General features: G+C 57.5%; 1 protein-coding gene across 1 annotated transcript; it reads right to left on the reverse strand.

Moving 5' to 3' along the window:
- Positions 1 to 1761: 1761 nt before the first annotated feature.
- Positions 1762 to 27261, reverse strand: HHIPL1 (HHIP like 1; the record flags this gene model as incomplete). Its single annotated transcript, XM_082649022.1, has 9 exons — positions 1762 to 3261; positions 5550 to 5632; positions 8057 to 8138; positions 11321 to 11466; positions 13448 to 13574; positions 13956 to 14284; positions 16640 to 16783; positions 19548 to 20194; positions 26980 to 27261. 9 exons carry the CDS (start codon positions 27259 to 27261, stop codon positions 2741 to 2743), a joined length of 2361 nt encoding a protein of 786 aa, XP_082505148.1. The 3' UTR covers positions 1762 to 2740.
- Positions 27262 to 27888: the final 627 nt, after the last annotated feature.

A 27888-nucleotide genomic window follows, 5' to 3' on the forward strand; every position in this document is an offset into this window, starting at 1 on the left:
TGTAAAATGGGTGGGAGGGCGACCCTAGCACCTACCTCGTAGAGTTAATACAAGGATTAAAGAGTGACTAATCTGTAAAGCCTTTAGAACAGTGCCTGGCATAGTAAGTGCTCAGCCGGTGTCAGCCACCTGCCCTTATTATTACCAGTAAAGCAGCAGTGTGTCTCTGTGAGCCTCATTCTCAGGAGTCAGGCCGCAGCCTCAGCCTTATTTGGAGCCTGAGGGGTGATGGGAGGGGAAGCACCCTTCCTGCAACACTGACGGGCCAAGGCCAGCGCTGCCCAGAGGAGTGATGAGGCCTGGGACCTCCCCTACTTGCCCCAACAAACAACAGTGACACTCAGGGCCCAGCAGAGGGCTGGACCACTCCCCCTTGCCACTTGGGGAAAGTGCCACGGGCCCCAGATGGTGGGCCCAGGCTGTGGGTGCTGAGCTGCAGTGGGAGGTGCCCACCTCCCAGGCCCCGCCTTGTGGCATCATGTCCTCCAGGCCTTGAACTGAGGAAGGGGGCTCCACAGGGTGGGGAGGGGCAGGAAAGAGCACAGAGGAGCCCTAGGAAGAGGAGGCAGAGGCTGCTAAAAGCCATACCCCACCTCGAAGCCAGAGGGACCAACAGCCCTGGCCCTTCCGCTGAGCAGGGCCATGATGCTGCCCTGCTCTGAGGGCCCCGAGGGCCACCCCGCCTTCCCTGGGCTCTAGTCTTAGCTCGGCCCCATCTGACCAAAGGCCTGGGACACTCAGCCTCCCAGGTTCATTTCCCCATCAGCACAGTGAGGAGTTTGGCCTGGATGGTCCCCACGGGCCTCCCAGCTCCTAACACTTCCGGATGTCCCAGCGACCTGGAAGATGCCCAGTCAACCACCCCTGGGCAGTGGGGGGTCTCCATCAGCTATTTCCCAGCGAGGCTGGCAGCCTACAGCGGGCAGGGGCCCTGGGCCATGCTGAGACTTTCTGCAGGTATAGCCAGGGGGTTCAGTGGTTATACACCTGGCGGGTGCTAGGGCTAGCCAGCTCGTGTTCACATTTGGCTTCCCCCTGCCTGGCTGGGTGATCTCAGCTGAGATATTGAAGCTCTGTGCACCTCGGTTTCCTCATCTGTGAAAGGGGAGGAAGCGGGCTGTTGCGGGGATTGAATGAGTTCAGGTATGCGGCACCGTTCTTACGACGGTGCCCAGCACACAGGCTACGCTCGGTGGCAGGGTTAATTGTGGTTTCCACGCGGGGCTCAGCACGGTTAGAGGAGCCACAAGGGTCTGGGTCCCTTGCCCACCCCACTTAGGGCAGAGGTAGGGGGGAGTTCGAGAGGGTGACCCTAAAGCTTTTTTCTGCAGCCTCGTACTCCACACTCAGCTTCAGCGAGCAGCTGGGAGACCCCGACAGGCTTCTGCCCGCACCATCTCCTCTGCCAGGCACACCATCCCTAGTGCCAGCTCAACTCCCAGGACAACACCCAGGTTGGGTTGGGATGCCCCACCCAGAGCCCTCCCCCACACCCCCGACACGGGCCATATCCGGTCCTCACTGCCCGGTGACCCTCTATCTGCTTCCCCTCCTTGGCCCCCTATCAGAGGCTGAGCCCAGCCATACTTGATGCCCCTTGACCGGCCTGGCATGAGCCAAGGCTGAGGCCCTTAGTGGGCAAAGGAACTTCCACCTGTGATCAGGACAGAGGCTGCAGGCCCAGCCCCCTTCTCCCACCCCCTCCCTCCGCTTCCAGGCAGGTGTGAGTCAGAGAAAAGAGGCAGGAAGGGGTTTGTAAACAGTCGCGCTGTTGGCACAGCACCGGGTGACAGAGCACCAGTGGTCTCACTGTTGGCACAGCACTGGGTGACGGAGCACCAGCGGTCTCACTGGGTCCGCAGCCCGGTCGGCCCCCGGGCTTGGGTTGAGGAGGCAGAGGGTTCCCTGGGATCTCACTGAGCAGGGTGGGTGGGGAATGGAGATGACAGAGGTGGCCCTGGCACCGGCTCGGAAGTGGAGAGATCTGAAGCCTCACCAGCGACCGTGGTGCTTGGAGTGGCCGGGTCCAGCGTGATGCTGAGGCCCAGAAGGCTCCTCCCGGAAGTCATCCAGTCATCCCTGCCAGCCCACCCCGGCACTCGCTTCCTCCCGGGCAGCCTGACCCTCGCTGGGACAGCCACAGCCCAGGGGTCACCTGGACCCATCAGTCTGACGACTTCCCTTGGCCCTACTAGATGCCTTCATGTTCTCTTCAGCAACTCTGACTGCCAGGCCACCGGTCCACGCCCTTTGGGCCACATTCCTCAAGCCATGCTCCAGCTGGTCTGGGGCCTTCCACTCCCCACCGTGGGCAGGGCAGGCCTGGTCCCCTCCCTCCACCCACCGGCTGTGCCTCTGTTAGTGCAGTGAGGTCATGTCTGCCCTTAAGGGGCAGCTGACCTCAGGGCTCAGGGTTCTACCAGACTGTGCTCCTGCGGCTGCTTGAGATGCTTGGAGGTGAGCAAAGAACACCTCAGGCTGCACACACACACCCACAGGGGCCACACGGATCCCAACACATACTGCGGCTGCAGGGTTTCAAAGACACGTGGGCAGGAACACACAAAGAACACGCGTGCACTGCACGCACCACAGGTCAGCATTACAGATGGGCCACCCCTAGGCCACCCCCCACGTTCCCCCCACCCTCAGACTCGGGCGCACGCACCAGGCGCGCACAGGTTGGACGGGCTCTGGACGCACAATGGATAGCCTGGCTGGCCAGACAGACGATGCTCGCCTACAGATCGGGGTTCTCGCGGCTGCACACGACGCCGGCGTCCTCCTGGTGGTCGCAGTTGTGGGAACCCAGGCCGGCGTGCGCGCACTCCAGTAGGTTGCGTTCACTGCCTGTGCAGCGCACGTCGTCCAGCAGGATGGGCAGCGTGTGGCCCTCGCCGAACTCAGCACGCTTGGTGGCCCGCACGGTGTACGCGAAGCCCAGCTGGCGGCACACGACGGCAGCGCCCTTGGTGTCCCAGGCATCATCGCACACGGTGCCCCAACGTCCACCCGCGAACACCTCCACGCGCCCGCGGCCTGGACTCAGGCCCGGGGGCCGCACCAGGCGCACAGCGCCGTTCGAGGGCTCGGGGACCGCGGTGCCCAGCCGTCCCCGCCGCCGCCCGCCGCCCCGACGGCGCCCGGGCCGCGGGGTGGGTCGTGCCGGCCGCAGGGTGGGCGCAAGTGGAGGGGTCGTGGGGCGGCTGCGGCGGGGAGCCTTGGTGGGCCGCGGGGTGCTCTCCATCCTCCGGATGAACTCTGCGCAGAGCAAGAGCCTGTGTTCAGAAGGGCCCCGGCCGCCCCAGGCCAGCCCACGCGACCCCACCCCACCCCGGCTCTTCACCCCAGAATGCAGACCCCAGGGAAAGATGTCCCGTTCTGCCCTCTACTCAGACCCTGAGGATGAGGTGCCCCAAGCGTGCTTCTCGGGTCACCCTGGCCCCACAGGGTGCCCACCTGGAGCCGAATGCCAGGTGCTTCTGCAGCCATTCTGCACACACTTGCTGGCAGCTGCTTCGTGCCTCTGCTGCTGGGCCTCTCCCCACCCCCATCCCTCCTCCCCTTCTGGGAGTCCCCTGTCTGCCAGGGGAAGGACTCTCACACTGTAAATTCCTAAGCGCAGTGGCAGGGAAGGAGTGTCTGGGAGAGCTTCTCAGAGCAAATGACGCTTTCTGGCTCCAACCTCTGGTTTAAGGGTGAGGAAGCTGAGGACGGCTGATGGGGGTGGGGGGCGGGGAACTGCAGTGGGTGGAGGGCAGGCCAGCAGGATGGGAACCAGCCTGCCCGGGGCCCCTCTGCTCAGGTGAAGCCCTCCCCTCCAGGCTCCCAAGGCTGCTGGTCCCCCTGCCCATCACAGGGGGGGCTGGTCAGGAGCTCTCTAGGTGCAGGGCTGTGGTCCACACTGACTCCCGCCCACTGACCCCTCCACAGGGACCTGGACTCATTAGGTGTTGGGGAGCTGTGGTGGGTGATTCCTGCAGGACGTGGCCCTCACGCTTGGCCCAGGTCAGCCATAGGGCTAAACGTCACTCCACATCAGATACTCTGCCAGGTACTGCCTCCCTCAGGGGAGGTGGAAACCCCAAACTGCTCAGTTACTATGGGCAGGGATCCCGGGGCCACCGGCCCATCTCACTTGGAAACCCACTGAGACAGGGGCTGAGAAAGGGCCTGGATACAAGACCAGGTGCAGGCCGGGGCCAGAACATGAGCCAGACGCTCCCCCAACCTGCACCCTGGCCCCCACTCCACCCGCAGGGAGGGACTTCCAGCTCCCAGGGCTCCTGCTTCTCCTGCTTCCTTCACTGCCTAGGCTGCCCTTCCCCGTCCTCTGCAATGCACTTTCCTCTCCATCCAGGCTCAACCCTCAGCCTCCAGGACCTTCCCAACCCGCCCCCTCCACCCCCAGCTCTGCACTGCTCTGGGTCGCCACGGTGCCCAGCACAACTTCTGTCACAGGGCCTGGGACACTAAATGACCCCTCTGTTTGCCCCAGCCAGGACTGGGCCTCGTCTGACTTCTTCTGTGGCCCCAGCATCCAGCACACAGCGGGTAACTAACAGAAATGCAGAAACTGCTGAATGAGTGAATGGAAAACTCTGCCAAGGCCCCAAACCAACTGCAGCTGGAAGTGAATTCCCCAAACAGCCAGCTTCCCCAGCCTTCCTCTTCCTGGTGGGGCCTTCCTCAGGGCCGGGTACCCCCCCACCCACTCAACCTCCCCCTCTTCCTGCCCCCCACCCCAGTCTGCCAGCTGGAGACCTGCTGGGCACGCTCAGCCCACTGAAGTATTTCCTTTGGCCCACAGGGCGGTTTTGAAAATTGTGACCTAGTTGCCAATATTTTCAAATCGGGAGATTGTGTAATAACAACCTGAGAAGGCAGGGACCATATCTGCTCACTCAGCATTATAGCCCCAGTGTGAAGCGCATGTATGTGGTGGGTGGATGGATGGATGGATGGATGGATGGATGGATGGATGGATGGACGGACAGTCTGCTTGTCCTGAGAACTGGAAGATCTGACAACACTGGGGCACTCTCTGTTCCCACCTAGCTTGGACCCAGTGGAACAGCCCTCTCCTCGGGCCATACCCTCTTCGGATGGCCCCAGATCCCATGGGTGGTCACCATGGCTTTGCCTGGCCCTCGGCCCATGAGGATCTGTACCCCTCTCTCCCCACCAAGCTCATCAAAACAGAACCTTCGTATAGCAGACCCAGCCCAAACGCTCCCCTAGGCGCCCTTGCACCTAGAATAACTCATTCCAATCTTGAGATATACCCTCTTTCTCTGTCCCTCCCAAGAACTCTGAGTGAACCTTGCCTGGGACCAGCTACTTCTCCCTTTGCCATGCTCGTCGTGAGGCCTGCAGTCTCTGCATGAGTGGAAGGAGGTTTAAGCAGCTCCACCCACTCCTGGTAGCTCCTGTGCACGGGGCCCAGTGCTGGGCATGGGGGCCAAGGAAGGGCATCCACATCTGGAAGAGGGGCAGCGGGTGTGGGTTGCAGGAACTCCCGCCGTGTCCCCACCTTGGCGGACACTTACTTTCTTTGGGCACGAAGTGGACGAGGCGGCCCCGGACCTTCACGTGGGCGGCTTGGATCTGACACTTGCCGGGTGGTGCCCGTCTGCAGACACACAAGAGGTCATGAGCCGCACCCTGGGAGCCCGCCCCGAGCATGTCCCCCCCGACATCACCTGCCCCCTGCAGCCAGGAAGGAAGGGAAAGGGCTGGTGTGCATTCAGGCCTGGGCACGTGTGCGTGGTAACAATCGTGGCCACTTACGGAGCAGTGACCCTGCTGGTCCACGCCTCCCAGACCCCGAGAGTCCAACCCCAGGACAGGACCCCCCTATAACGGCCTGCCAAGTGCCCGCTCAGCCTCTGCCTGCGGAGCAGGAGGGCCACTTCTAATTCTCAGCATGAAGTGTCCTTGGGATGTGATCAAATGTCACAGTCCTTCTCCCCAGCCTGCCGGTCCAGCTCCTGTAACTGTCACCACAGCCCCATTCCTGCACTTTACCCTGGTTCCCATTCCCCACAGCCTCTGAGGAGGGTTTCTCTCCGCCCCTCTGGTTCTGGGATTTCTGGTGATACAGAATCAAAGGGAAAGGTTAAGTCGATCTAAAGAATAAAGTGGGGAGAGAGAGAAAGCCTCGGGGCTGGCAGCAGAGCTGAGGGCTCTGGCGGCCTTGGAATGTGAGGTTGGAGAGGGCTGGGAGAGAAAAGAGCCTGAGAAGGGTTGCCAGGGCTATGAATTGGGTCTCCTTGGACATCTCTGAGGGGCACAAGTAAGGAATGGAATCCCATTTTAATGAGCTTCTGGCCGTTGATCTGTGCGTCTTTGAATGGGACCGACCCTATTCTGGGACCAACCCACGTGGGTCCAAGACTTCAATGGGTCCCAAGAGCACGAGGGGGAAGCCCAAGGGCTGAAGCAGCCACGTGACCTGGGGTGGCTTTCAGACAGCCCTGGCAAGAGAGGGAAACTGAGGAGGGACGTGGGCCATTCCCCCCAGAGGTTGAAACACAGCCCAGCTCATGCCCTTCTCCAAGCTGCAGAAAGTGTGGGTTTTCCGGCTGCTTTGAACTCCACATAATAGCCACACGCTTCAGACGGACCCAGCTGAGTTTTGTTCCTTAAGGAAATTACATAAAAATTTTTGTCTTGCCAAAGGGTAGGAGATACACCAAAAAATGCCAGTGTTTATGTTTGGGCGGCAACGATGACGCCACCCTACCCCCTCTGCTTCCCATTTCTTCATTTTCCAAATGTTCTGGAACGGCGCCCCTCTTCTATATGCTGTGGATGCACAAAATTACATGGATTCCAAAAGAGAAAAATGAAAAAAGGGATGAGAAGGGTCACGGAGGGAGGGAGGGAACGGGGGTCTAGCCTGTTGCTGGCTCCTCCCACCCACGAGACCTTGAGCAGAAATCCCTAAGCCTCGGGTTCCCTCTGTTGCGCGGGGGGCCATGAGCCCAGAAGGATGCGGCACAGACTAAAGGCAACAGTGGGTCTCAGGCAGCATCTGGCATGAATTAGGTGATATTTCCTTAGAGAAGCAGTCTTTTTTCAAAAACTGGAAATAACCTAAATGTCCAAGGGACGGATCAGGCAATCACGGTGCAGCGACTCAACAGAAAATTATGCCGCCATCAGAAAGGAGCCTTCTGAGGGTAATGTTGCAACGTGGAAATGTTTATACAAAATAAGGATAGACCTACGAGGAAAAATGCAAAGTTTGCGTGTGCTGCTCCACAATGACATAAATCCAAAGAGGGCCGAGACCTCGGGGAGAGGAAAGGAGCAAGCGCTCATGTTTTTCTTGATAAATAGTTATGTCAGTAATTAATAGTTTTGTGCTTTCAACAGAAAAGTGTGGTCAACAAGGAATGTCTGAGAAGCTGTCACAGACTAGAGGAAGCTAACAGGACATGATGACTAAATGCAACGTGGGGTTCTGTATGCGATCCCGGAGAAAAGGACACTAGGGAAAAACTAGAGACATCCTTTTGTTTTTAAAGTATGGAGTTACCTCAGTTAAAAAAAAAAAGTGTGACAGTTAATGAATAGTAATGTCCCAATATTGGTTCATTAATTGTGACAAATGTACCATGATAATGTAAGACGTTCGTAATAGGGAAAACTGGGTGAGGGGTATATGGGAAACTCTGTACTATCATTGCAACTTGTCTGTAAATCTAAAACTGTTTTAAAATTTAAAAAAAAGAATTAAAAAAAAATGTGATTGTGGGGTCCATATTTATGGGTCCCCACTGGTATCTTTGGTGCCCTCTTAGCATGAATAGAACTGGACTTTGAGGCTGGCAGATCGGTTTTGAATCCAAGATCTGCCCCTCACCAGCAGTATGAACTTAGCTAGTCACTTCCCCTCTCCAGGCCTCAGTTTTCTCATCTGAAAAATGGGCATATTAACTACAACCACCTTAAGGAGTGGTAGAGAGGGGAAATGAGGTAATGGAGGGGAGGGCTCCCGGCAGACCGTAGGAGCTGAGGCCATGATGGGCGTGGGGTGGGGGGGACTCACCTGGAGGGGTCGATCACTTTGTAGACAACCCCACGTGCCACTGTGGCACTTGGCACGCCCGTTGACATGAAGTACAGCTCCCCTTGGACAAGAAAAGGGGCAAGAAGTGAGAACACTGCCTGGAATACCCTCCCAGCCAGCCCCGCTGCCCCACCTCAGGTCTGAGGTGCACCCCAACCTCAGTGAGCCAGGAGGGGAGATGCTGCAGGTCAGTGTAACTCTCCAGTCCCCAGAACTGGAAACTGAGGCTGAGAAAGGCATCCAGATGTGCCCAGGGGCCTCTGCAGCACAGCCTCCCGGGCTGCCGGCTGCTCTGCCCGGACCCTCCCAGGCTCTGACCTCGGGACTCTTGTCTCCTCCCTGGTGACCCAGCCCCACGTCTGGTCCCTGCCTGGGTTTCATGCCCAGGATCACACACCTCTGAGCACCAGCGGAGGTCCACAGCCCAGCTCCCCACTGGCTGCTTACTGATGACGCAGCCTCCTCATCCCCACAATGGGCCTGCCTCATAGGGCTGTTGTGAGGATGAAAAGAGCATAGAGGAGATGCTCCATCAGTATGAACTATTATTGCTGCTGCTACTGTCATCGTTGCCCAGGGTCCAGGTCCTGCCAAGTCCTTGGGGACACAGTCTCTCTCCACTGACCAGCAGGCGCCTCCCAGGCAAGTAGCAGGGGCAGAGGAGTTCGTGCTTCGGGAGTCTCTAGTGTGAATCCCAGCCCCTGCGCTTGGCCCCACGTGAGCTCCAGCAGCTCCGGGACAGCCCCACGCAGAGCCTCTGTTTGTAGAAATGGAATTATGAGCACCTGGTGCCACGGATGCTCTCGGGGAAATTGAGCTTTCTGCTCTCTCCCACCCCCATCCTGCCCCCTGGTCCTTGTTCCCACAGGTACCCACGCCCAGGAATTAAGCTTAATTATTCTCAGCTTCCAGATGAGAAAACAGAGGCTCAGAGAGGTCAAGTGACTTGCCCAAAGTCACGCAACTGGTGAATGGTTAAGCAGGACTGGAACTCAGAAACATCTGCTGTCCCCAAGCCCACGCTAACGTAGGAGACGTGGTAGCTGGGAGGCCCAGACACAGGCCACATGTGGCTCGTTATGATGGTTCAGCCATGCTAACACCTTCTGTCCTTGTAAGAGGCAATGGAGAGCCCTCCCAAGGATGGGGGTGGGGGTGGTTTCCCCAAGGAGAGGCCAATACAGACAGTGAGAAGGGAGCTTGAAGGAAAGTACGTTCCTGGTGACTGGTGCAGTCAGGGAGGGCTGCATGAGGGAGGTGTTTGAAAATCAAGGCCCAGGAAACCTGGGGAATTCTGGAAGGGGAAGACACTTGAGAGGTGACCTGTGCAACTGGGGTAGACTAGCTGTGGTGGGGAGCTGGGGGCTGGGGAGGGCAGGATGCTGAGTGGTCAATGGCCCCTGACCTCCCTCCAGGAGCACCAGCCCTGCCTTGGTGGGTGGTGGGAGCGTGGCTGGTGGGAGTGGGGCGGGGGGGGGTGTCAAGTTGGTGGGGGGAGGAATAGGCCCACAAGGCGTGATGCACCCTGTGGGAGGGAGCAGGGCCCCTGGCAAGCAGGCCCCTGCTGGAGAGTCCATAGGCACAGCTATGAATTTGCATGTGGCTTTGAGCCTTACTTCCCTTTCTGGGCTCCTTTCTGGAGAGAGGCCCTTGGGAGCGGCCACGGTCCCCTCCCTGGCTGTGCAGCCCTCCTTGACCCTATGCTCCAGGCGCTGGAGCAACTCGGAGCTCCCCGCACATGCTGCTCCCTTGGCCTGGGTGCCCTTCTCCATTGTCTGCCTTTGCCTGACCAAGCTTGTGCTTGAGGTCCTGCTCTGGGAGGCCTCCAGGGGCCAGGCTATGTCCAGTGCCCCCCACCCCACGACCAGGCAGGAAAAGTCAGCCTCAGTTTCCCCATCTGTAAAGTGACAGCATTGGACCGGGTGCACCCCAAGGCCCCATCCAGCCTTAATCTGCGGGAAGCCCCCAACCCCGTGCATGGGCGGGGAGCCCCCATGGCAGTACTAAGCCCTGCCCAGGGCCACACTACCCTCCTGGTGTCTGCGGTATGGACTGTCCCTGGAGGACACTGGGCCAGCAGAGGTCCTTGTTTTGCAATTTGCACGTGTCAGAAGATCATGCAGAGAGGCAGAGGCCAGAGGGAGCTGGGAGACGTTTGCTGGCATCTGACCCCCAGGTCTCTGTGCCTTCCGGGGCCACCTGCCCAACTCACCAACATGCTACCCCTGGGCTGTCTGTCTTTGAGGGGCCTCCTCCTGGCTGTCCAGCCCTTGGTGTCACTCAGAGGGCTGAGGAAGGGCCCCCTGGGAACTGGGCTTTCCAGGCCCTCCTCTGGGTCTGGGCTCTGGAGGCGGAGGAGGGTGGGGGGAGGGCATCCTCCCCTTTCCAAAACATGTTAACTCCCTAATGACCAAAAGAAATGGCTTTCAAGGGCCCAGAGGGCTCAGGGAGGGTGGTGGGGTCTGAGGCTGCCCTTTTGAAAATTTAGACTCTGACGGGTATCGGTTCAACAAAGGTTTCCCAGACTCAGGCCTGGGGGCTCTGGGCACTGGGCCCTGCAGGGGACACCTCTCGAAAGGCCCCTGGAAAGGCGTTGCTTAGTAACCTGGCCAAGCATCCACCAGGCCCCACTGGGGGCCCCTCAGCTTTTGTCCAGGGACAATCCGGGGCCAAGGACAAAAGCGGGATCCAGCCTCCATGGTCCTTCTTCCTCTCCCCTCCCCCTCTGCTCCTTGCATTGAAAACACAAGTGCCTGAATGGGGGACCCACTAACAGGCAAGAAAGCGGTGCCCACCACTTTCTGAAGACAACGCGGCTTCATTTATAGGCCCTGATACATTTGCCATCAGGAACCCAGGGAGCTGGAGGTCCCCAGGGAGGCACTCTTCCCCCACCTGCCTGCATTTCCACTATCACAGATCCTTTCCTGGTCCCATAACTGCCCTGGACTCTTACCTGTGGGGTCACACTATCCCTCCTGGCAAGCCTGCCCAGGGTGAGAGTTGGGGAAAGGGAAGGACGGGGACCACTGCTCCCATCTTCCAGATAAGGAAATGGAAGCTCAGATGAGTGAGAACTGACACCGAAGCAAGGCTCAAGCCCTCTGAACACGTCAGTCTCCAGCCAGAAGGTGATTTCAGGCCTGAGATGCCATCCCTCGAATCCCAGGCCAGAAGGACCCATGGGGTGGGGCACAGTCCCAGGCATCGGCAGCCTGGATGGAGAGCCTCAGGAGCGCTCACCGGCCTCGTCCTCCGCGAAGGAGATGATGTGTGGATAGTAGTTGTTGATGAGGCCCGGGAACGCACAGGTCTGGCCACGGCCCATGCAGATCTCATTGTACCGCCACTGGCCTGTCCCCAGGTTCTCTCGGAGGGACATCAGACGCCTGCGAAGGAGGATGGCCTGTGGGATCATGCCTGGCAGGGTGCCCGAGGGAACCCCACCCACCAATCCATCCATCCAATCATCTATTATCCATGCAACCAGGACCATACATAACTTGCAGGGTCCAGTGCAAAGTGAGCATTCAGGGCCCCTTGTTCAAAAAGTACTAAAAATTTCAAGACAGTAACAGCAGAGCATTAAACCAAGCGTGGGCACTTCTGAGACGGAGCCCCGTGTAAGCGCACAGGCCGCACATCCATGAAGCCGGACTCAGGTGCAGGCTTTACTGAACACCTGCTACGTACCAGAAGCACAGGGGTGAACAAGACCAGCTTGGTTCCTGCCCCCTCAGCTCAACCCCACCTGCTGACCAGCAGGAGGCAGTCAGGAGCTGACTTCCAGTTCAGAAGCCTCCAAGGCTGGTGCCCAGGAGTTTCCACATACTCTGGAGCTGCCTCCACTTCGGAGCGTGAAATGGAGAATTTGGCATCTTCAGAAAATGTTGATCTTGTCCCCTACTCCCTTCTATGCCTGTCAATCACCTATTGATACTTTCAGGCCCTGCTCGGTCATCCCCTCCTCTGGGAAGCCCTCCTGACTGCCCCTGTGCTGGGCTTCCCCAGCACTGCTCACAGGCTCTCTGAGGCTGGTCTCGAGTGGACCGAGTGTGGGTCTGTCTCCCCGACTTGGGTATGAGGTACTCGCCAACTCTGTTGCTTTGGCCCTGGCACAAAGCCTGACCCAGCAGAGGGGTTTGGGAAGTGTTGGCAAAATTCATTGAATTTCTGTGTTCAGGTGGCTTGGGCACTCCTGGGGGACGGCAGAGGGAAAAAGGAGAATCGGGGTAAAAAAAAGGGGTTTCATCTAGACCCATTTTCCAGATGAGATAACTGAGTCCCAGAGGGAGACCCTAAGCTGGGGGGAGGACCCAGCAACCAGAGGCCCAGGTCAGGGTTCTCTGTCAGCTCCAGCTGTAGATGCACTGGCCACAAGGCCACCCTAGGTCAGCAGCCTGGAGGAGGTAAGAATTCTGCCATCCTCGGGCTTCCTTAGTTCCTCTCCCAAGAGACCCAGTTCAGCTGCCCTTACATGGAGAGGCTAGGGTGGGAATAATTAAGAACTGGTGGTCCAGTGGTTAGAATTCCACGCTTCCACTACAGGAAGCCCGGGTTCAATCCCTGGTCAGGGAACTAAGATCCTACAAGCTGCACGGTGTGGCAAAAAAACAAACACACAAACAAAAAATTCATTTCACATGAGGCTGGAAGGGTCCTCAGGTAACCAACAGATCCTTCCACCTTATTAAACAAGCAAAAAAAAAAAAAACACAGAAATTGAGCACATTCTAGATTCTAAGTGCTGTCTGTGTATGAACAGGTCTCAGACAACCCTAGTAAGCAGGTACTATGATCATTTTGCAGGTGAGGAAACTGAAGCACAGAGTGGCGAAGTAAACCGGCTCAAGGTCACATGGCTAACAAGCGTGCCAGGCTTTGAACACAGGCCATCTCAGCTGTACTTTTAAACATCATGCCAGGTGTGTAACTTCCCTGGGCCTCTCTGGTCCTCAGTTTTCCCCCTCTATACAGCAGGAGAACGAGATGGTCATGAGTCTCCGTAAGCTCCCCTGGGGAGAGAGTCTGACCCACAGCAGGCTTGGGAGGTATGTTCTACCCCCTCTGAAACCTGTTTGGGGTGTGACTCATCCCAACCCCTCTCCCAGACACACACACACACCCTCTAGGGGCTCAGTGGAGGCAACACTGCCATAAAGCATGGCTCCACGGGTCCCACGGGCAGACCCCAGCTGGAGCCCCAGCTCCCCTCTCTCCAGCAGGGTGACCTCTCTGGCCTGTTGGCGCAACGGCAGGTCCTGGCTCACAGGAGCCAGATGGCCCCGGGGCTGTCAAGGGTGTTGTACATTCCCCCACCTTTCACCTCTGCAGTCCCTGCCCCCTCAGAAATGTTGTCAGGCCACTTACCCGCTCATGAAGTCTCCGAAAATGTAGAGGCCGTTCAGGTTCGGGTACTCGCAGCCCCGGTACACGTAGCCCCCAGTGACCGACTTGCCCAGTTTGTGCGGGTAGGCGAAAATCGGCAGCACATCATCTGCAGAGGCGGGAGAAGCTGGGTGAGTCTGCGGCCGGTTCCCAACAAGGCTTCTTGGGTGGTCCTGAGTCTTGCTGGGGGGGGGGGGGAGGGGAGGGAGGAGGGAGGGGAGGGAGGAGGGAGGGGAGGGAGGAGGGAGGGGAGGGAGGAGGGAGGGGATGGGGGGAGGTTCCCGAGAGGGCCCCAGACAGTCAACCAGAAAGGGTGGTGTTTCAAGTTTGTAAAGCGGGGGGAGGGCATGGGTTTGCGCGGGCAAGGAAGTCCCGGTCGGGGGCGCGGTTGGCCACGGAGGGAGGCGCGGGCGCACAGCCGTGGAGTGGGGGGCAGATCCGGGGAGACAGATTCTCGAGGGCGCGGGGGTAGGGGGCGGGGGGCGGTCACCGAGGGAGGTGTTGGCACACAGCTTGCGGTCGTAGCACTCGAAGCCCTCGCGGGCGCGCCAGCCGTAGTTGCGGCCGCGCTCCACCAGGTCCACCTCCTCGAACTTGTTCTGGCCCACGTCGCCGCAGAAGAGGCGCCCGCGGCCCGCGCCCGACGCCGGGTCGCCGCGGTCGAAGGAGCAGCGCCACATGTTGCGCACCCCGAGGGCGTAGACCTCTGGCCGCGCGGCGGGGTCGCCCACGAATGGGTTGTCGGACGGGATGCGGTAGAGCGGGCCGCGCTCGTTGCGGTTCACGTCGATGCGCAGCACCTTGCCCAGCAGCGCCGACCTGCGGGCCGGGTGAGAGAAGGAGCCGGCTCGGGCACTGCGGGGCAGGTGCGGGGATGGGTGTGCCGGGGCCCGCGGTCCACGGCCAACCCAGGTGCAAGGAGAGCCTCGGCTGTGCGGCCAGAGACCCCAGGTTCACGACCTCCTCAGCCACTTACCAGCTGGGCAACCTCATTCATTCATTCGACATTTATGGGGCACCTTACCAAGTCCCAGGCCCTGTCCTAAGTATTGGGCATACATACCATCTATTGCTTTGTTTCATCCTCACAACGAATCTTTTAGGTAGGTGGGTGCTATTGTGATCCCCTTTTTACAGACGGGGCAGCTGAGCTCAGAAAGGGCATAAAACATTCCCAGGAAATGATAGGACTGGGATCCAGCCTAGGCAGCCTGGCTGCAGAAATCCAAGCTCTTTACCACACTTTCTAATCTCCCCGGACCTTGGTGTCATCCACTGTGATATTAGGTGGTCCCTCTCTTTCCTGCCTACTCACAGGGCTGTGCTACAGGGTGCAAATCATGCCAGAAAAATTATTTCTATTTACAGCTTTCTTCCAGCACCTAGCACAGTGACTGGCACGTAGCAGGTGCTCATGAAGTGTTTGCTGAGCGAATGAATGAACACCTGCAATCAAAGTCAAGTGCCCCATACAAGAGTACAGGCCAGGGCAGGGAGACGGGAGAGAGAGCACCTCAGATCTTAGCAGGAAACGGGAGGCTGGGGTACTCGCCATCTCTCTCATACACCCCCAGTGCCATCGCAGCATGTCAGAGAGCCAAACAGGCCTCAGAAGCGGTTTAATTCACCCCACACTCCACACACACCACCCTGATCTCAAAGATGAGGGGCACAACTTGCCAGGTCCCTCAGGCAGCTCTGGACCGGAAGCGAGGCCACTCCTCGGCACCGTGCAACATCAACTTCTGGAGCCCTTGGAGCGAGGAGACCTCAGGATGTGCCCTCCAGAGCCACGCAGAACGGGGTGCAGCCCTAACCTCCATGCAGCCCCTGGGGGTGAGCGGCTTTTGGGTCTCATTCATCGCATAACAAAAGTGACACATGATGGAGCCTGTAACATGCTTAAAGATGTACGCCCTCTTCATCTGTGATTTTTTGATGCGCTTACTTACTGCGTGGTTTTCCCCAGCTGTTAGCATTTTGGTGCACTCCCTTTGGCTTGCTTTTCAAGGCAGGACTGGCTGGTCCGCCCATTTGATGCAACTGTGTACCCCATCATTCTCACATAGCATCAGCACCCAAGCTTTTCCCTCCTCATTAAAGGTACCTCACAAGTATTCTCTTTCATGATGATAAAACGCTCTCCCCCAGTAGATGTCCCACAGTTAATCCCCTATTGCGGACTTCTAGGTTTTGCCCCAGTGGGTTCCTCTCATACGCTCCAGTCTGCTCACCACCAAGCTACAGATTACTCCCCGGAGCCCATACGCCACGCACCAAGCTTTGCTACATAAGTGGGCAAAACTCATAACAGCAAAGTAATGTTTTAAGTCCTGTCCAATTATCCACAAATCCTTAATTTCTATTTTCTCAACTTCATCTCTAAATACATCCCAAACATGAGAACGCTGCAATGATTCTTACACTGTCACATATGAAAGCACAAGTCACAAATTGGGAGCACTTTAATTACTGTAATCAACGGCATACTCGCTATTTTTACTTTCTGGGCTGAGGAAGGTTTTGTGATTTTGACTAAGAGAATGGCGGAGGCTGCCCTGAGACTCCTGGATATCCTCATCTATATGCACGAGGGGTGTGTGTGTGTGTGTGTGTGTGTGTGTGTGTGTGTGTGTGTGTGTGTGTGTGTGTAAGGAGGGGAATGGTGGCAGGCCATCTACTCAAGTCCAGAAGTGAGGAACTGAAAGCAAGACTATGCTTCAATTTCTGGGCCATCTTGGGTGACCCTTGGGGCAGAAAACCCACATGCCCATCCACACAGCCCTGCCCCAACCAGCCCACACTCCCCATTAGGTCTGAAAAACACCCTTTTCCTTCCTCTGGCTCCAGCAGGGCTGGGCAGACTTCAGAGAAAATCTGATCTTCCCAGAGGCTCTGTGATGTCACCTCTCAGGTACCCATGACAACGTGATCACCTTTATTCTTCATGACTAGATAATGATGATGATGAATCCCATGGGGATTCTTCTTCTTCTCTAACTGATGAGAGGAAGTGACTGGGTTCCCCAGCTAGCTAGCTGCAGACTGAGCTGGGGTCCAAAGCCCTTGCTACTACCCTACACTTCGTGGCTGAGGAAGTAACCCCCGCTCCAGGATAGTATGTAAACTAGGCGTATGTAAAACAACCCACCAGCCAACCAAATCAGAACATACTTGTTTTGGGCATTTCCAAACTTTCCAAAGGGGTCTCCAGCCATCCCGCCATCTCCAGTAAAGATGTAGAGGTACCCATCATCCCCAAAGAGCAGCTGGCCCCCATTATGGTTCGAGGCTGGTTCTTCGATCTCCAGGATTATCCTAAAAGAAGATAAGCACCCCGCCCCCCCAAAAAAAACCTCAGCCAAAACACAAAACAAGATCACAGCAATAAAACCTCCTGTCTCCTGGATGCCGTTTCATAGTTGGAAAGACTTTTCATATCCTTTATAGCAGGTGATTTTTATAAGGATCTGGCAGGCTGGGCAGGAGGAATAATTCACGCCATTGTGCCAATGAGAACCGAGAGGCTCAGAGAGGTTGAGCAACTTGCCCAAGGTCACACAGCCCGTAGATAGCAGAGCTGGGACTAGAACTCAGGACTTCCAGTTCTGGTCTAGGGCTTTTTCCACTCTCCCCACAGCTAGCACCTGCCCTGTTAGGATCAAGCGAAGCTGTTGACCCAATCACTGGCACAACTGGTTTCTTCGTCATCACAGCTACCCACACGCCAGCCACTTAAGCTGAGCACTTCTGACACACTCTCTCATTGATCATGTGCCATAGCTTCTAAGGAGGTGGGCTGGATGGTGTGGGTTGTGCTCAGTCACACTCATTCCTCAGCAACCTCCTCTCCTGCCAGGGCGGAACCTTCCACCACACTGCCAGCCAGCTGGCTTCCGGTTAGGGGCTTGCCAACGGAGGATGGAAGGCAAGGAGAAGGGAGGGGCCACATTCCCCTGGTTTCTGGTGCTGCCTCCAGAAGGGGTGGTTGCAGGAAGGGCAACAGTGGCTGGCAAATAGGGACTCCTGGGTTTCCACCCAGACATCTGGGTACCAGGAGGGGCAAAACTCAGAAGCACAAAGATGCTTTTGCCTTTTGTTCCTCTAGCTTCTCACAGGAACTCATCTTTAGGTAACCTGACCATCCCCTTTTCCTTCTCCATGCCTCCCAATCCCTTTGTAGTCAACTCCTTGTACTAAATTCCCTCTGATCGAAATGCTTAGGCTGGTTTAGGTGTTCCAGGATTGGTGACTGACTTGCCAAGCCCTTATTAATACAGATGAGAAACCCGAGATACAGAAATGTCAAGCAACTTGAACCCAGGACTTTGGACCTTCAGAGCCAAGACCAGAAGCCTTTCTATTGTGAGGCCAACACACACGACTTGGTAAGTCATACACAACCCCAAACTCCAGGTCCTCCATGGAGAGGACAGCTCAGACTGTCGGTCATCCATCTCCCATTGGGGTCTCAGCCCTGAGAAGAGAGACTGACAGCTGACTCAGGCAAGGATGGTCACTCCCTCCTGGCTCTGCCCTGAGCCAGCTGTGACTACTTCTGCCCCTGCAAGAGTCAATTTCTTGGCTTGTACGTGTGAGGTCCCCATAGAGCCTTTGCTGAATCCTAACTCTGCAATATATTCATCTGTTTATTTTGTGTTCCATCTTCAGTCTTCATCAGGAATCAATATTTAAAAGTCACCATTGAAGACACATCCACTCTGTCCCTCTCTCTCCCCTCTGTGAGATCCATGTGATAAACTTGGCCTCTCTTGGAGAACTGGTTGTGCAGCCTCATATAAGGTAATGAGAATTATGTTTTCTCCTTTTGCCCTGGCTGCCGGGAAGCTCACAGGCAAAATCTACATTAGACCTCACATTAGCCAGCATATTTAACTCCTTCTTTTTATAAGTTCAATGTCAAGAGTTTACAATTTTATTGAATGCATCATGTGCTATTATTTGTCTATTTGCCCTCAGATCAGTCCTGGTCCTCCCCTTACATGCTCCTCTACTTCAGGGGGCCAGCTCCTGAAAACTACATTTCCCATGCTCCTCCGCTATGTGGCCTCCAGCTAGGTTCAGCCAGTGGAAGGCATTGGCCAGAGACTGGAGGGCGGAGAGTGGGGAGTAGCAGGTGGAGAGGCAGCAGTATTTCTCTCTCTCTCTCTCTGTTTCAGGCAGTGTCTTGGCAGTCCCTGACTCCAGCTGGCTTCAGCTCCCCCCACCCAGGTCCACCATGGTTCTAGCTTCCACCAAGTGGCCCCAGCTCAGGGGCTCCAGTAACCCCACTTCTCACAGCCCAAGAGACGGAGGCAGCTCCTTCCAGTTGTTAAACCCAGAGTTGCCTCCCTTCTTCTCCAGGTTGCTCTTTCATCATTTCCAACACCCGAGGAACTAATTCCCAGTATCAAATTCTGCCTATTTGAGTTACCTGGTACAGGATTTATTTTCCCATTGGAGACAGATTATGCATGCCCTTCTTGCCAGGCTAGGTCAAACCTGTTTTGAAAACAGTTGGGGCATAACTAATACCCAGAGAGCAGGCTGGGTGTTGAGAGGAGCAGAGACCTGGAGGCAAGGAACAGATAAAGCTGTTGGGGGAGGGTGGGGAGGAGAGCAATCTGCCTGGGGGGCAGAAGGTCCAGGTGAGGAATAGGAGGTGGGGCCAGGTGAGACTGGGGCCTTGGGGCCATAGTGCCCTGGTAGGAGCAGTGGGTTGGGCCTGGGAGGCAGGCAGACAGACCAGGGTTCCAGCTCTGACACTTCCTAGCTGTGTGACCTAACAGTCCCATCACCTCTCTGAGCCTCCACTTCTTGTAAAATGGGGCTGTATGAGAACCAAATGAAAGGCACCATCTAAAGTACCTGATCCAGGAGTTGGACATGAGCCGGTGATGTCTGTTTGGCAACTACCCCTCCCCTGACCCCAGAACAGGGGGTTTGGCCCCTCACCAAGCGTGACATTCAAAATATTTCACAACTCCTGGGGGGCGCAACTCCAATTGGCCATGTGTGGTCACGCCAGGGCTCATCCACGCTCGCAGCCCCGCCCCTCCCGCCTGGGCTCCCGGGGAACCACCTCTCCGAGTCGTGGTCCACAGCGTTCATGTCATCCTCTGAGACCCTGAACTCGCTGATGCGTATCCACTCGTGGAAGCCCACACCCACTGAGTAGTAGACGTAGAGCTTGCCATTGTGCCGGAAGCGGGGGTGGAAGGCGAGGCCCAGGAAGCCCCGCTCGTCGCCCTCCCAGGGCGAGGTGAGCACGGCCCGGCTGATGTTCAGGAAGGGCTTCTCCAGCCGCGAGCGGTCAGGCAGGTAGACCCACACCAGCCCCAGCTGCTCGGCCACAAAGAAGCGGTGGGAGCCGTCCTGGGCGTGGACCATGGCCACGGGGTTGCGCAGCCCATTGGCCACCTCCTCCAGACATAGCTGCAGGCAGCCCATGGCGTCGGCCACCACACGGCCCAGGTTGGAGTTGAGGTTCTCATTGACCAGCAGGTACGGGAAGCAGTAGTCCGTGTCGTCCAGGGACAGGTAGCGGCAGAACTTGGCACGGTTGCCCTCCAGCGTCCAGAGCTCGCGGTCGGGCGACAGGTGGCGGAAGAGGCCCCGGCACGACTGCCACAGGTCCAGGCAGTAGTCCTCGCAGAGCCCGGGCACGGTCCTCAGGGGCGTGGACGGATCCTCTGCGTCGTAGAGGTGGGCCGCATACGGCGAGCATTCCTGCACAGACAGGGACGGCTCAGGGATGCTCTGGGGTGGTCTTAGCAGCTATGTGACCTCGGGCAGGTCATCCCATCTCCTAGAACCTCAGTCTGCTGATCTGTAAAATGGGAGGACGCCATCTGTCCATTACCACCAACTGTCTCAACCACAGCAGCAGCTACACAGGGCCTGTATCTCCTCGCCTTCATTCCTTCCCTCTCACCTGATGCTTCTGTTAGAATAACCACACTATTACCACTACTACCAACATGAGCATCAGGAGCTAATCTTAAGCACCTACTGTGTGCCAGAAAGGATCTGAGGCATTTTTATACACTTTCTCTTTTAATATGCTGCCTCTGCCCTATACCTCCATGATTCACTCCACTTCTTAAATTTTTAAAATTAATTAACTTTTTTGGCCACGCTATATGGCACGCAGGATATTAGTTCCCCGACCAGGGATCGAACCTGCATCTCTTGCATTGGAAGCATGGATTCTTAACCACTGGACCACCAGGGAATTCCCTCACTTCACTTTTTTTAGATCCCTACTCAAGGGGCACCTCCAGGAAGTCTTCCCTGACCACCCAGCCACCACCTCCATTCCCTCCTGGCCTCTGACTCGGCTTAAAAAACAAAAAGAACAAAATCTTAACATTCCCTGATATTATTATAAAATCAGTGTGTTTACGTGTTTATTGTCTGTCTTCCTCAGAACCTAAATTCCACGAGGGCAGGAATGTTGCCTGTCTTGGGCACTGCCGTATTCCAGAGCCTGAGACCATGTCCAGCACATAGGAGGCCCACAGTGAATACCTAGGGGTTGTGCTGAGCACTGACCCACCCTGACCAGCCCTTAACAGGGAATAAGGGCTCCTCCCTCCATTATTCATTTAATCATCACAAGGGCCCATGAAGGGGGGCTTCCCTGGTGGCGCAGTGGTTAAGAATCCTCCTGCCAATGCAGGACACATGGGTTCGAGCCCTGGTCTGGGAAGATCCCACATGCTGCAGAGCAACGAAGCCCGTGCGCCACAACTACTGAGCCTGCGCTCTAGAGCCCGCGAGCCACAACTACTGAGGTCCGCGCGCCTAGAGTCGGAGCTCTGCAACAAGAGAAGCCACTGCGATGAGAAGCCCACGCGCCGCAACGAAGAGTAGCCCCCGCTCGGCATAACTAGAGAAAGCCACGCGCAGCAACAAAGACCCAGTGCAGCCAAAAATAAATAATAAATTAATTAATTAATTAAAAAAAAAAAGAGCCCATGAGGGTGAGAGTGCTACAGATGGGGAGACCCAGGTGTGGGCCCCCCAGTGTCACCCAGCGCCATCGGTCAACATGGAGGATCTGGGTTTGGTCTCAGGCCAACCTCATCCTCCCAGCACCGGGGAGGCTGGTGCATGTACACGTGTGAGTGCGTTGATTACACACATGCCCACATGTCCCCCTGACCACCGGGACCCCCTTCCTCCATCCCTTAGTCACCTTGGGCTCAGCCCCTCCCAGGCAGGGCCCTGGGGCTGTCCTCTGCTGCCAGAGCTGTTGTTCTGTGACACAAATGAATCAGGAACCCCCCCACCCCTGGGCACCTCTTCAGACCTTCTTGAGCTCACTGGTCCTGGGGTCTAACGTCACAGGGCAAAACCCAGCAGCCGTGGCTCACCCCTCACCTCCCACCGAGGGCATCCCCATTGATGAGACGCTTGGGACCCCACTCATCTCCCACGTGGGCCCCATCCGGAATGTGGGGGAGTTAATGCCTGATGTGACAGACCTTTGGCCCCTGGGAAAAGGGAGCTGACAGATAACCTGCTCCGCCTTCCTCCCCCACCCCCCGCCCCAGGACAGTCCTGATTCACAGTTTGTGTGGTTTTCTTGGAACCCCAGTCTTGCCAATTCAAGCATCCGTCACGTTTGGCAGCAGCCGACTCGCAACGGCATTCTCGACTGGGCTCTCCCTCTGCCCCTGGCCACGTCTGCTTACAGCGTCCTCTCACCATAATAAGGGAAAGAGCCATGAGCTTTGCCCCGGGTTCTGCTTTCTGGCAACCCAGGCAGTGGCAACAAATGTGACCAGGCCTCTCCCAGCTTCAGGCTCCAGTGCCCACCACCTGAGAGCTGAGAGCCCCCCAGAGCAGAGGCCTCAGCACCCCAGGCTCTCTGAGGGACTCCCTCGGCTAGAGCCTCTGACCTGAGCATATGTAACTGTTATGAGTCCGGTACCCCCCGCCCACCCCCTGCGTGAGCTCACCAGGCCAAGGCCCGGTCTGACTCAAGCCTGGGCCCCCGAGGCATCAGGGGATGCTCTTCCCACAGCAGGGGAGGCACAGACAGGCACACGCTCCGCCCTCACAGGCAGGGTCAGGCTGGGTTCCAACAGGAGGCCCTCAGGGGCAGAGGGTGGCAGGCTGCCCTCCTGACCGTGTTCTCAGTCTCCTGGCCAGGGGCCGTTCCCTCCCTTTACACGACTGGGGCTCTTAGTCACACCACGGCCTGTCCTCCTGGCCCAACTACTGCTACTGTGGGGCTGAGGGCCACTTGGTGACATGCTTGTGTTTCTGGTCAGTACTGCCCAGGCCCAGACAGGGAAAGCATTTCCACATGTTCCCGACGGCCAGGCCCCGGCCTCTGTGCAGTGCCGCCTCTCCCACGGTTCCCCTGGGGCCTCTTGTGAGTCCAGCTAGCAGCCGTGGGCGGACCAGGGAGGGTCTGTGTGCGCACACGCCTCATTTAGTCATTGCGAGGTAGGGTCATTGTGATTTCTACTGTATAGATGAGAACCTGAGGCTTCAAGAAGGCCAGGTGCCAAAAAGTGGCCAAGCCGAGGCTCAGACCCAGGCCTCATGAGGCCCAGACCGGGGCTTTTCTCAGATTACTCAGCAGAGTTCCATTCAACAAGCGTTTACTGGGTACCGACTCTGTGCCAGGCACTGTCCTCGGCTCCAGAGACACAGTGGGGAGCAAAACAGACTTCTGAAAGCCAATCTGAAAGCCTCCACTCATCCAAACCCCACCCAGAACTAGAGATGGAGCAGGGAGGGCCTCCGGGGAGCCAGGCTGGAATTTCAGCATCCATGCGTCAAACCCACTGGGTCCGGCCAACCCTTACTCACTCTTACTTACACACAATACAAACCTGGTGCCCAGGCCTGAGTAGTCCAGAGCAGGAAATGACAAGAGGGTGCAGCGGTCGCTGCTCGCAAGGAGTTCAGTCGACAACTAGCCTCACGGTGGTCAGTGAGGGGGAGGCAGCAGAAAACCCATGGAGAACCAACCCGGTATCACATTGCTTAGCTGTCTGGGCCTTTCAGCACAGGGGCAAACAGCCTGCCCACATTATTGCCCCGAGGTTGCCAATGTGCCGTCACTGACACTCATGACCCATGGTCCTGGGTCCCGAAGGCTTCTTATGTCCACCGTCTACTCTTGAGGTGGACCAAGTCTATTGTTTTTTGGTTCCACCGTGCAGCTTGCAGGATCTGAGTTCCCCGACCAGGGATTGAACCCGGGCCCTCAGCAGTGAAAATGCTGAGTCCTATCACTGGACCGCCAGGGAATTCCCCAGGAAGGCTGAGTCTTTGTACACAATATTCTCTTATCGGACGTTCCCTCCTCGCCCACTTCTGCATCTGGCAAACTCCTATTCATGACTCAAAGCACAACTCAACAGTCTTCCCTTACACCTCTATTCTCTCAGGGCCCTGATCCCCCAGCCCTTGTGGATGGTCCTATAGCTCTCTGTCCGTATCTCAGACACAACACTCACCAAGCTGTAATTCTGTAGCTTGCAGTGTGAGCTCTCCACTTCTGCTGTCAGCTCCCCACTGTTCAGCTGGTCTGCTTGACTAGGACTTAATTACCTCTTTGTGTGTCCACCCCATAGGCTGTGAGACCATCCAGGGCGGGGACCCCAGGGCCCAGCACATGGTGGGGCTTCAAGAAGGCAGGCAAAGTGATTAAGAGAGGGGTTTTGGAGTCAGAGCACACTGGAGACTGAGTCTACCATTCCCTGAGTGACCTTGGGCAATTTCCTTAACCTCTCTGTGCCTATGTCTTCATCTATAAAAGGGGAAAAAATTCCAACCTCATAGAATCATTGGGAGGAATAAACTGAAATGATGCATGTGTTTGTTGAAATAATGCTCAGACAATACGGACTATCAAGAGGCAACTCAGTGTCCCCTCCTCCAGGAAGGCTTCCCTGACTTTTTCAGGGTAAGTGTGGCCTTTCTCACTATGGCTCCACAGTCACCCTTGGGAAGCCTTTTGGCCATTCTGGTAAGTGTCTGTGTGTCTGTCTCCTGAAATGAACAAGGGAACTTTTGAGACTGAGCTTGCTACTGGCCAACTGCCTCTGGGCCCAGCACCCAGCATAGGGCCAACTCCTAACAGGCTCCGAGGAAATGTCTGCCCAGTACCTGAGCCTGCAGAGCATGTTTTGCACAGACTTCTATCAGAAACCATGCTTTGATGATTTTAGGTACTTAAAGAGGCCGTCTCAGTTACATGGGAAGTTCGCTATGTGGACTGGCTCCCATCAATCTGGGACCTGAGCTGCCATGTGTCACAAGTTGTCTCTTCTCCTCCTGATGACATAGGCATCAGATGGACGAGGGCAAAGCCCCAAGAAAGGGTCTGAAGGGGCCAGGAGGGACTACTGGCCTCTGGCTAAGGAGCCATCCTGGGCATCTAGAGGAGTGGTGGGTGCCAGATAGGGGCAGGTTCAGGGGGGGACTTGGGTGTAGGCATGGTTTCATGGTCTCTCTCCCCATCTGGAGTCCAAGCAGATGTGGATCCCTGAATGCCGTCATTGACTGAAACTCGTAAATAAAGTACCTTGGCCACGTCCCCTCGTGGAAATCAGGAGGTGCTGAATCCAGACGCAGGCTTGGCTTGCAGAGAATACCATCCCCATCTAGCATTCTCCTTCCCTCCCTCCCACGAGGTCCTGGCAGGGAAACTGTGATCCAGCCTCGGGTGTACTCTCCAAGCTTGCTCCAGACATGAGGTCACTCCCAGAGATGCCTGGGGCGAGATGCTAGTGGCCCTTCTACCGCTGCTTGCTCAAGGCCAGGCCGTACTGGGAAGGTTCCCAAGGAGAGAGGGAGCCTCCTGCCAGGGGAGGGGTAGCAGGCCTGAGCCTTCCCTTCTCCCTCCTCAGACTTGCACACCTTTGGGCCCTGCTGAGCCTGGCACATAGTAAATGCTCAATTAAAAAAAGGGGGGTGGATGCACGTACTCTGCTATGTGACCAGGGTGGGAAGACCAGAAGATCTGCCCCAGGAGTCCCCAGGCAGGTGAGCTAGGGGGACACTTGACCAGACCATTCCGGCTCCCCTGAGATGCACAGTGTAGGTGCTCAGCAGACTCTGCCAAAGGACAGCTGCCCACCCCCTTGCATTCTGGAGCTCCCCAGGGTCTGTCCCCTTGTCTGCTCCCAGCCCCCCCTTATTTCTTACCCAGATGGCTCATTCACATGGCAACGATCGTGGTCCAAGTGCCACCACTGAGTTGTGTGACCACCAAGCAAGTCCCTGCCACTCTGGGTGTTCCCTGAATCAGCCTGTAGGCCCCACTCAGTCCCTGCTCAGGGCAGGGCAACCAGTGGGGACCAAGGAAGCACTAGAGAAACCCAGGCAGAATCATCCACTGAGCCCTGAGTATGTGTCATTTAGTCTTCATGGCAACCCTGGGGGGGGAAGCTAGGGTCGCCCCTGTTGTAAACACGATGCAACTGAAGTGCAGTGATGACCTGCCCAGGGTCGCAAAGCCAGGAAGTGGCAGAGCCAGGATCGAACCCTAGTATGTCTGGATCTAAGCCAGCCCTCTCGCTCCTCCCATCAGCGCCTGCCCCTGCCAGCTGAAGGCTACGACTCTGTGCTGTGTGGGCAGGACCCCTCCACCCATGGGTCCTCCCACTGTCCAGCTGTGGGGCCAGGGCCAGCCTTAGGACTTCTCAGCCTCCACCCATTGCCGGCCAGGGCTTCTGCTCAGGCACTCCGGAATCAGGAAAACGAACAGCTAAGGCACAGTCTGGTGCGAGCAGAAGCGGGAACTCAGCCCCCACAGGGGCAGAGGGGTTTCACCAAAGGGATCTCACTGGGGTAGTCTTGGAGGATGAGAGTGCCTATGCCTACGCCGGGTGGGAGTGCCATCCCGGGAAAAGGGCACAGCACAAACCAAGGTATGGTCTGGAATCACCTGGGACATCTCAGCACCGGGGGTCACCCAGGATCGAGCACCAGCGCACGTCAGGATCCCGGAGTACTGAGGGGCTGTCAGACAGCTCCTCCAGGTTGCGGGAAAGGCCCTCACTGGGAGAAGTGTGCCCCCAAACCCCGCGACAAACCCAAGTCCAGCGCTTTGACCATGCCCTCTGCAGGGGTCTGCGGCTCCCATCTCCCCGGGGGGCAGCGCAGGGGAGCCCCGAGCAGGACAGAGGCTTCCCACCCTGGTACTCCAACAAGGGCAGGGCTCTCCAGGGCCGCGGCACTGGGGGTCTTTAGGCGGTGCCAGGGCAGAAAAGCCCCCCAAACTCTGAGGGAGTGATGACCTCATCAGGAGGGGAAACCGAGGCCCAGATAAAGCCCAAGTCACAAAGCTAATGATGGCAAAGCCCAGAGCCATCCCAGGAGGCCCGAATCTCTGCCCCGTGCCCAGTTACTCCTGCGGGGGTGGGGGTGGGGGCTCGGGTTACAAAGCCCGCCGCCCACCCTTGATCTTGTCCCAGTGGGGTTGCCAGAGCCGACCTCCCATCTAGGAACTAGGCCCCTGGCGCGCGCCCCGCGCGCCCGCTCACCTGGCACAGCAGGTCAAGCGCGTAGCCGGCGCACTCGGCCCAAATCGCGGCGTCCACGCGCGCCGCCAGGGCCCCGAAGCGCCGGGCCAGCGCCGCGTCGTGCTCGGGAGCGCAGCAGCCGAAGGCCGAGTACTGCGCGCAGAAGCGCAGCGGCTGCGGGGGCCGGAAGGGCGGCCTGAAGTCCAGGCACTGCGGGTGCGCCGCGGCGCCGAGCGCCCGCAGCGCCAGCAGCGCCAGCAGCGTCCAGACCCCGGTCCCGGCCCCGGCCCGCCGGCCCGCCATGCCGCCGCCCCGCTCCGCCCCGGCCCGGCCCGGCCCGCGGAGGAAGAGGCGGAGGGAGGGCACCCCCGGCCCAGTGCGGCCCACGAGTAGCCGCCGGCCGCGCCCTGAGCGCCCGCCCCTCGCCCCGCCAGCACCCTCCCGGGGCGCCCGCCCCGCAGGGCCTGGGGTTTGGAGACCTCCCCTGCTAGGAGGTCACCTCTGGTCGGGGACGTCCCGGCGGGACTGAAGGAAGAGGGGCGCGGTGCAAAACTCGGAACTCGGCGCAACCTCTGTTCCCGCCGTTGGGGCAGCCCCTTCCTCCTGGACCTGGAGTCTTTCCAGTTACGATGGCAGTGACCCGGCCTCCTGGGGCCTGGGTGTGGACTGTGTTTCCCGTTGCCGTCTGGGACGCAGCTGGCCCCCACCCCGGCGCTTTTTAGCGCAGGACGTGCAGGAGCCCCCAGCCAGAGGTTTGGACCCCTGGATTCCCGGTCCTACCTCTGACTGGGCCAGGGGAGGAACACGATGGAGCCAGTGGTTGGGAGTGCTCACAGAATCACTTAAAAATGGGACTGCAGCCTGTAAAGGGCTGGTGGTGTTGCCCTGACACTCACAAGAAGTGAAACCTCGGCCCAGGGTGGGGGGAGA

This window comes from Grampus griseus, assembly GCF_964374135.1.
Source record: "Grampus griseus genome assembly, chromosome: 2".
NCBI classification, from domain to species: domain Eukaryota; kingdom Metazoa; phylum Chordata; class Mammalia; order Artiodactyla; family Delphinidae; genus Grampus; species Grampus griseus.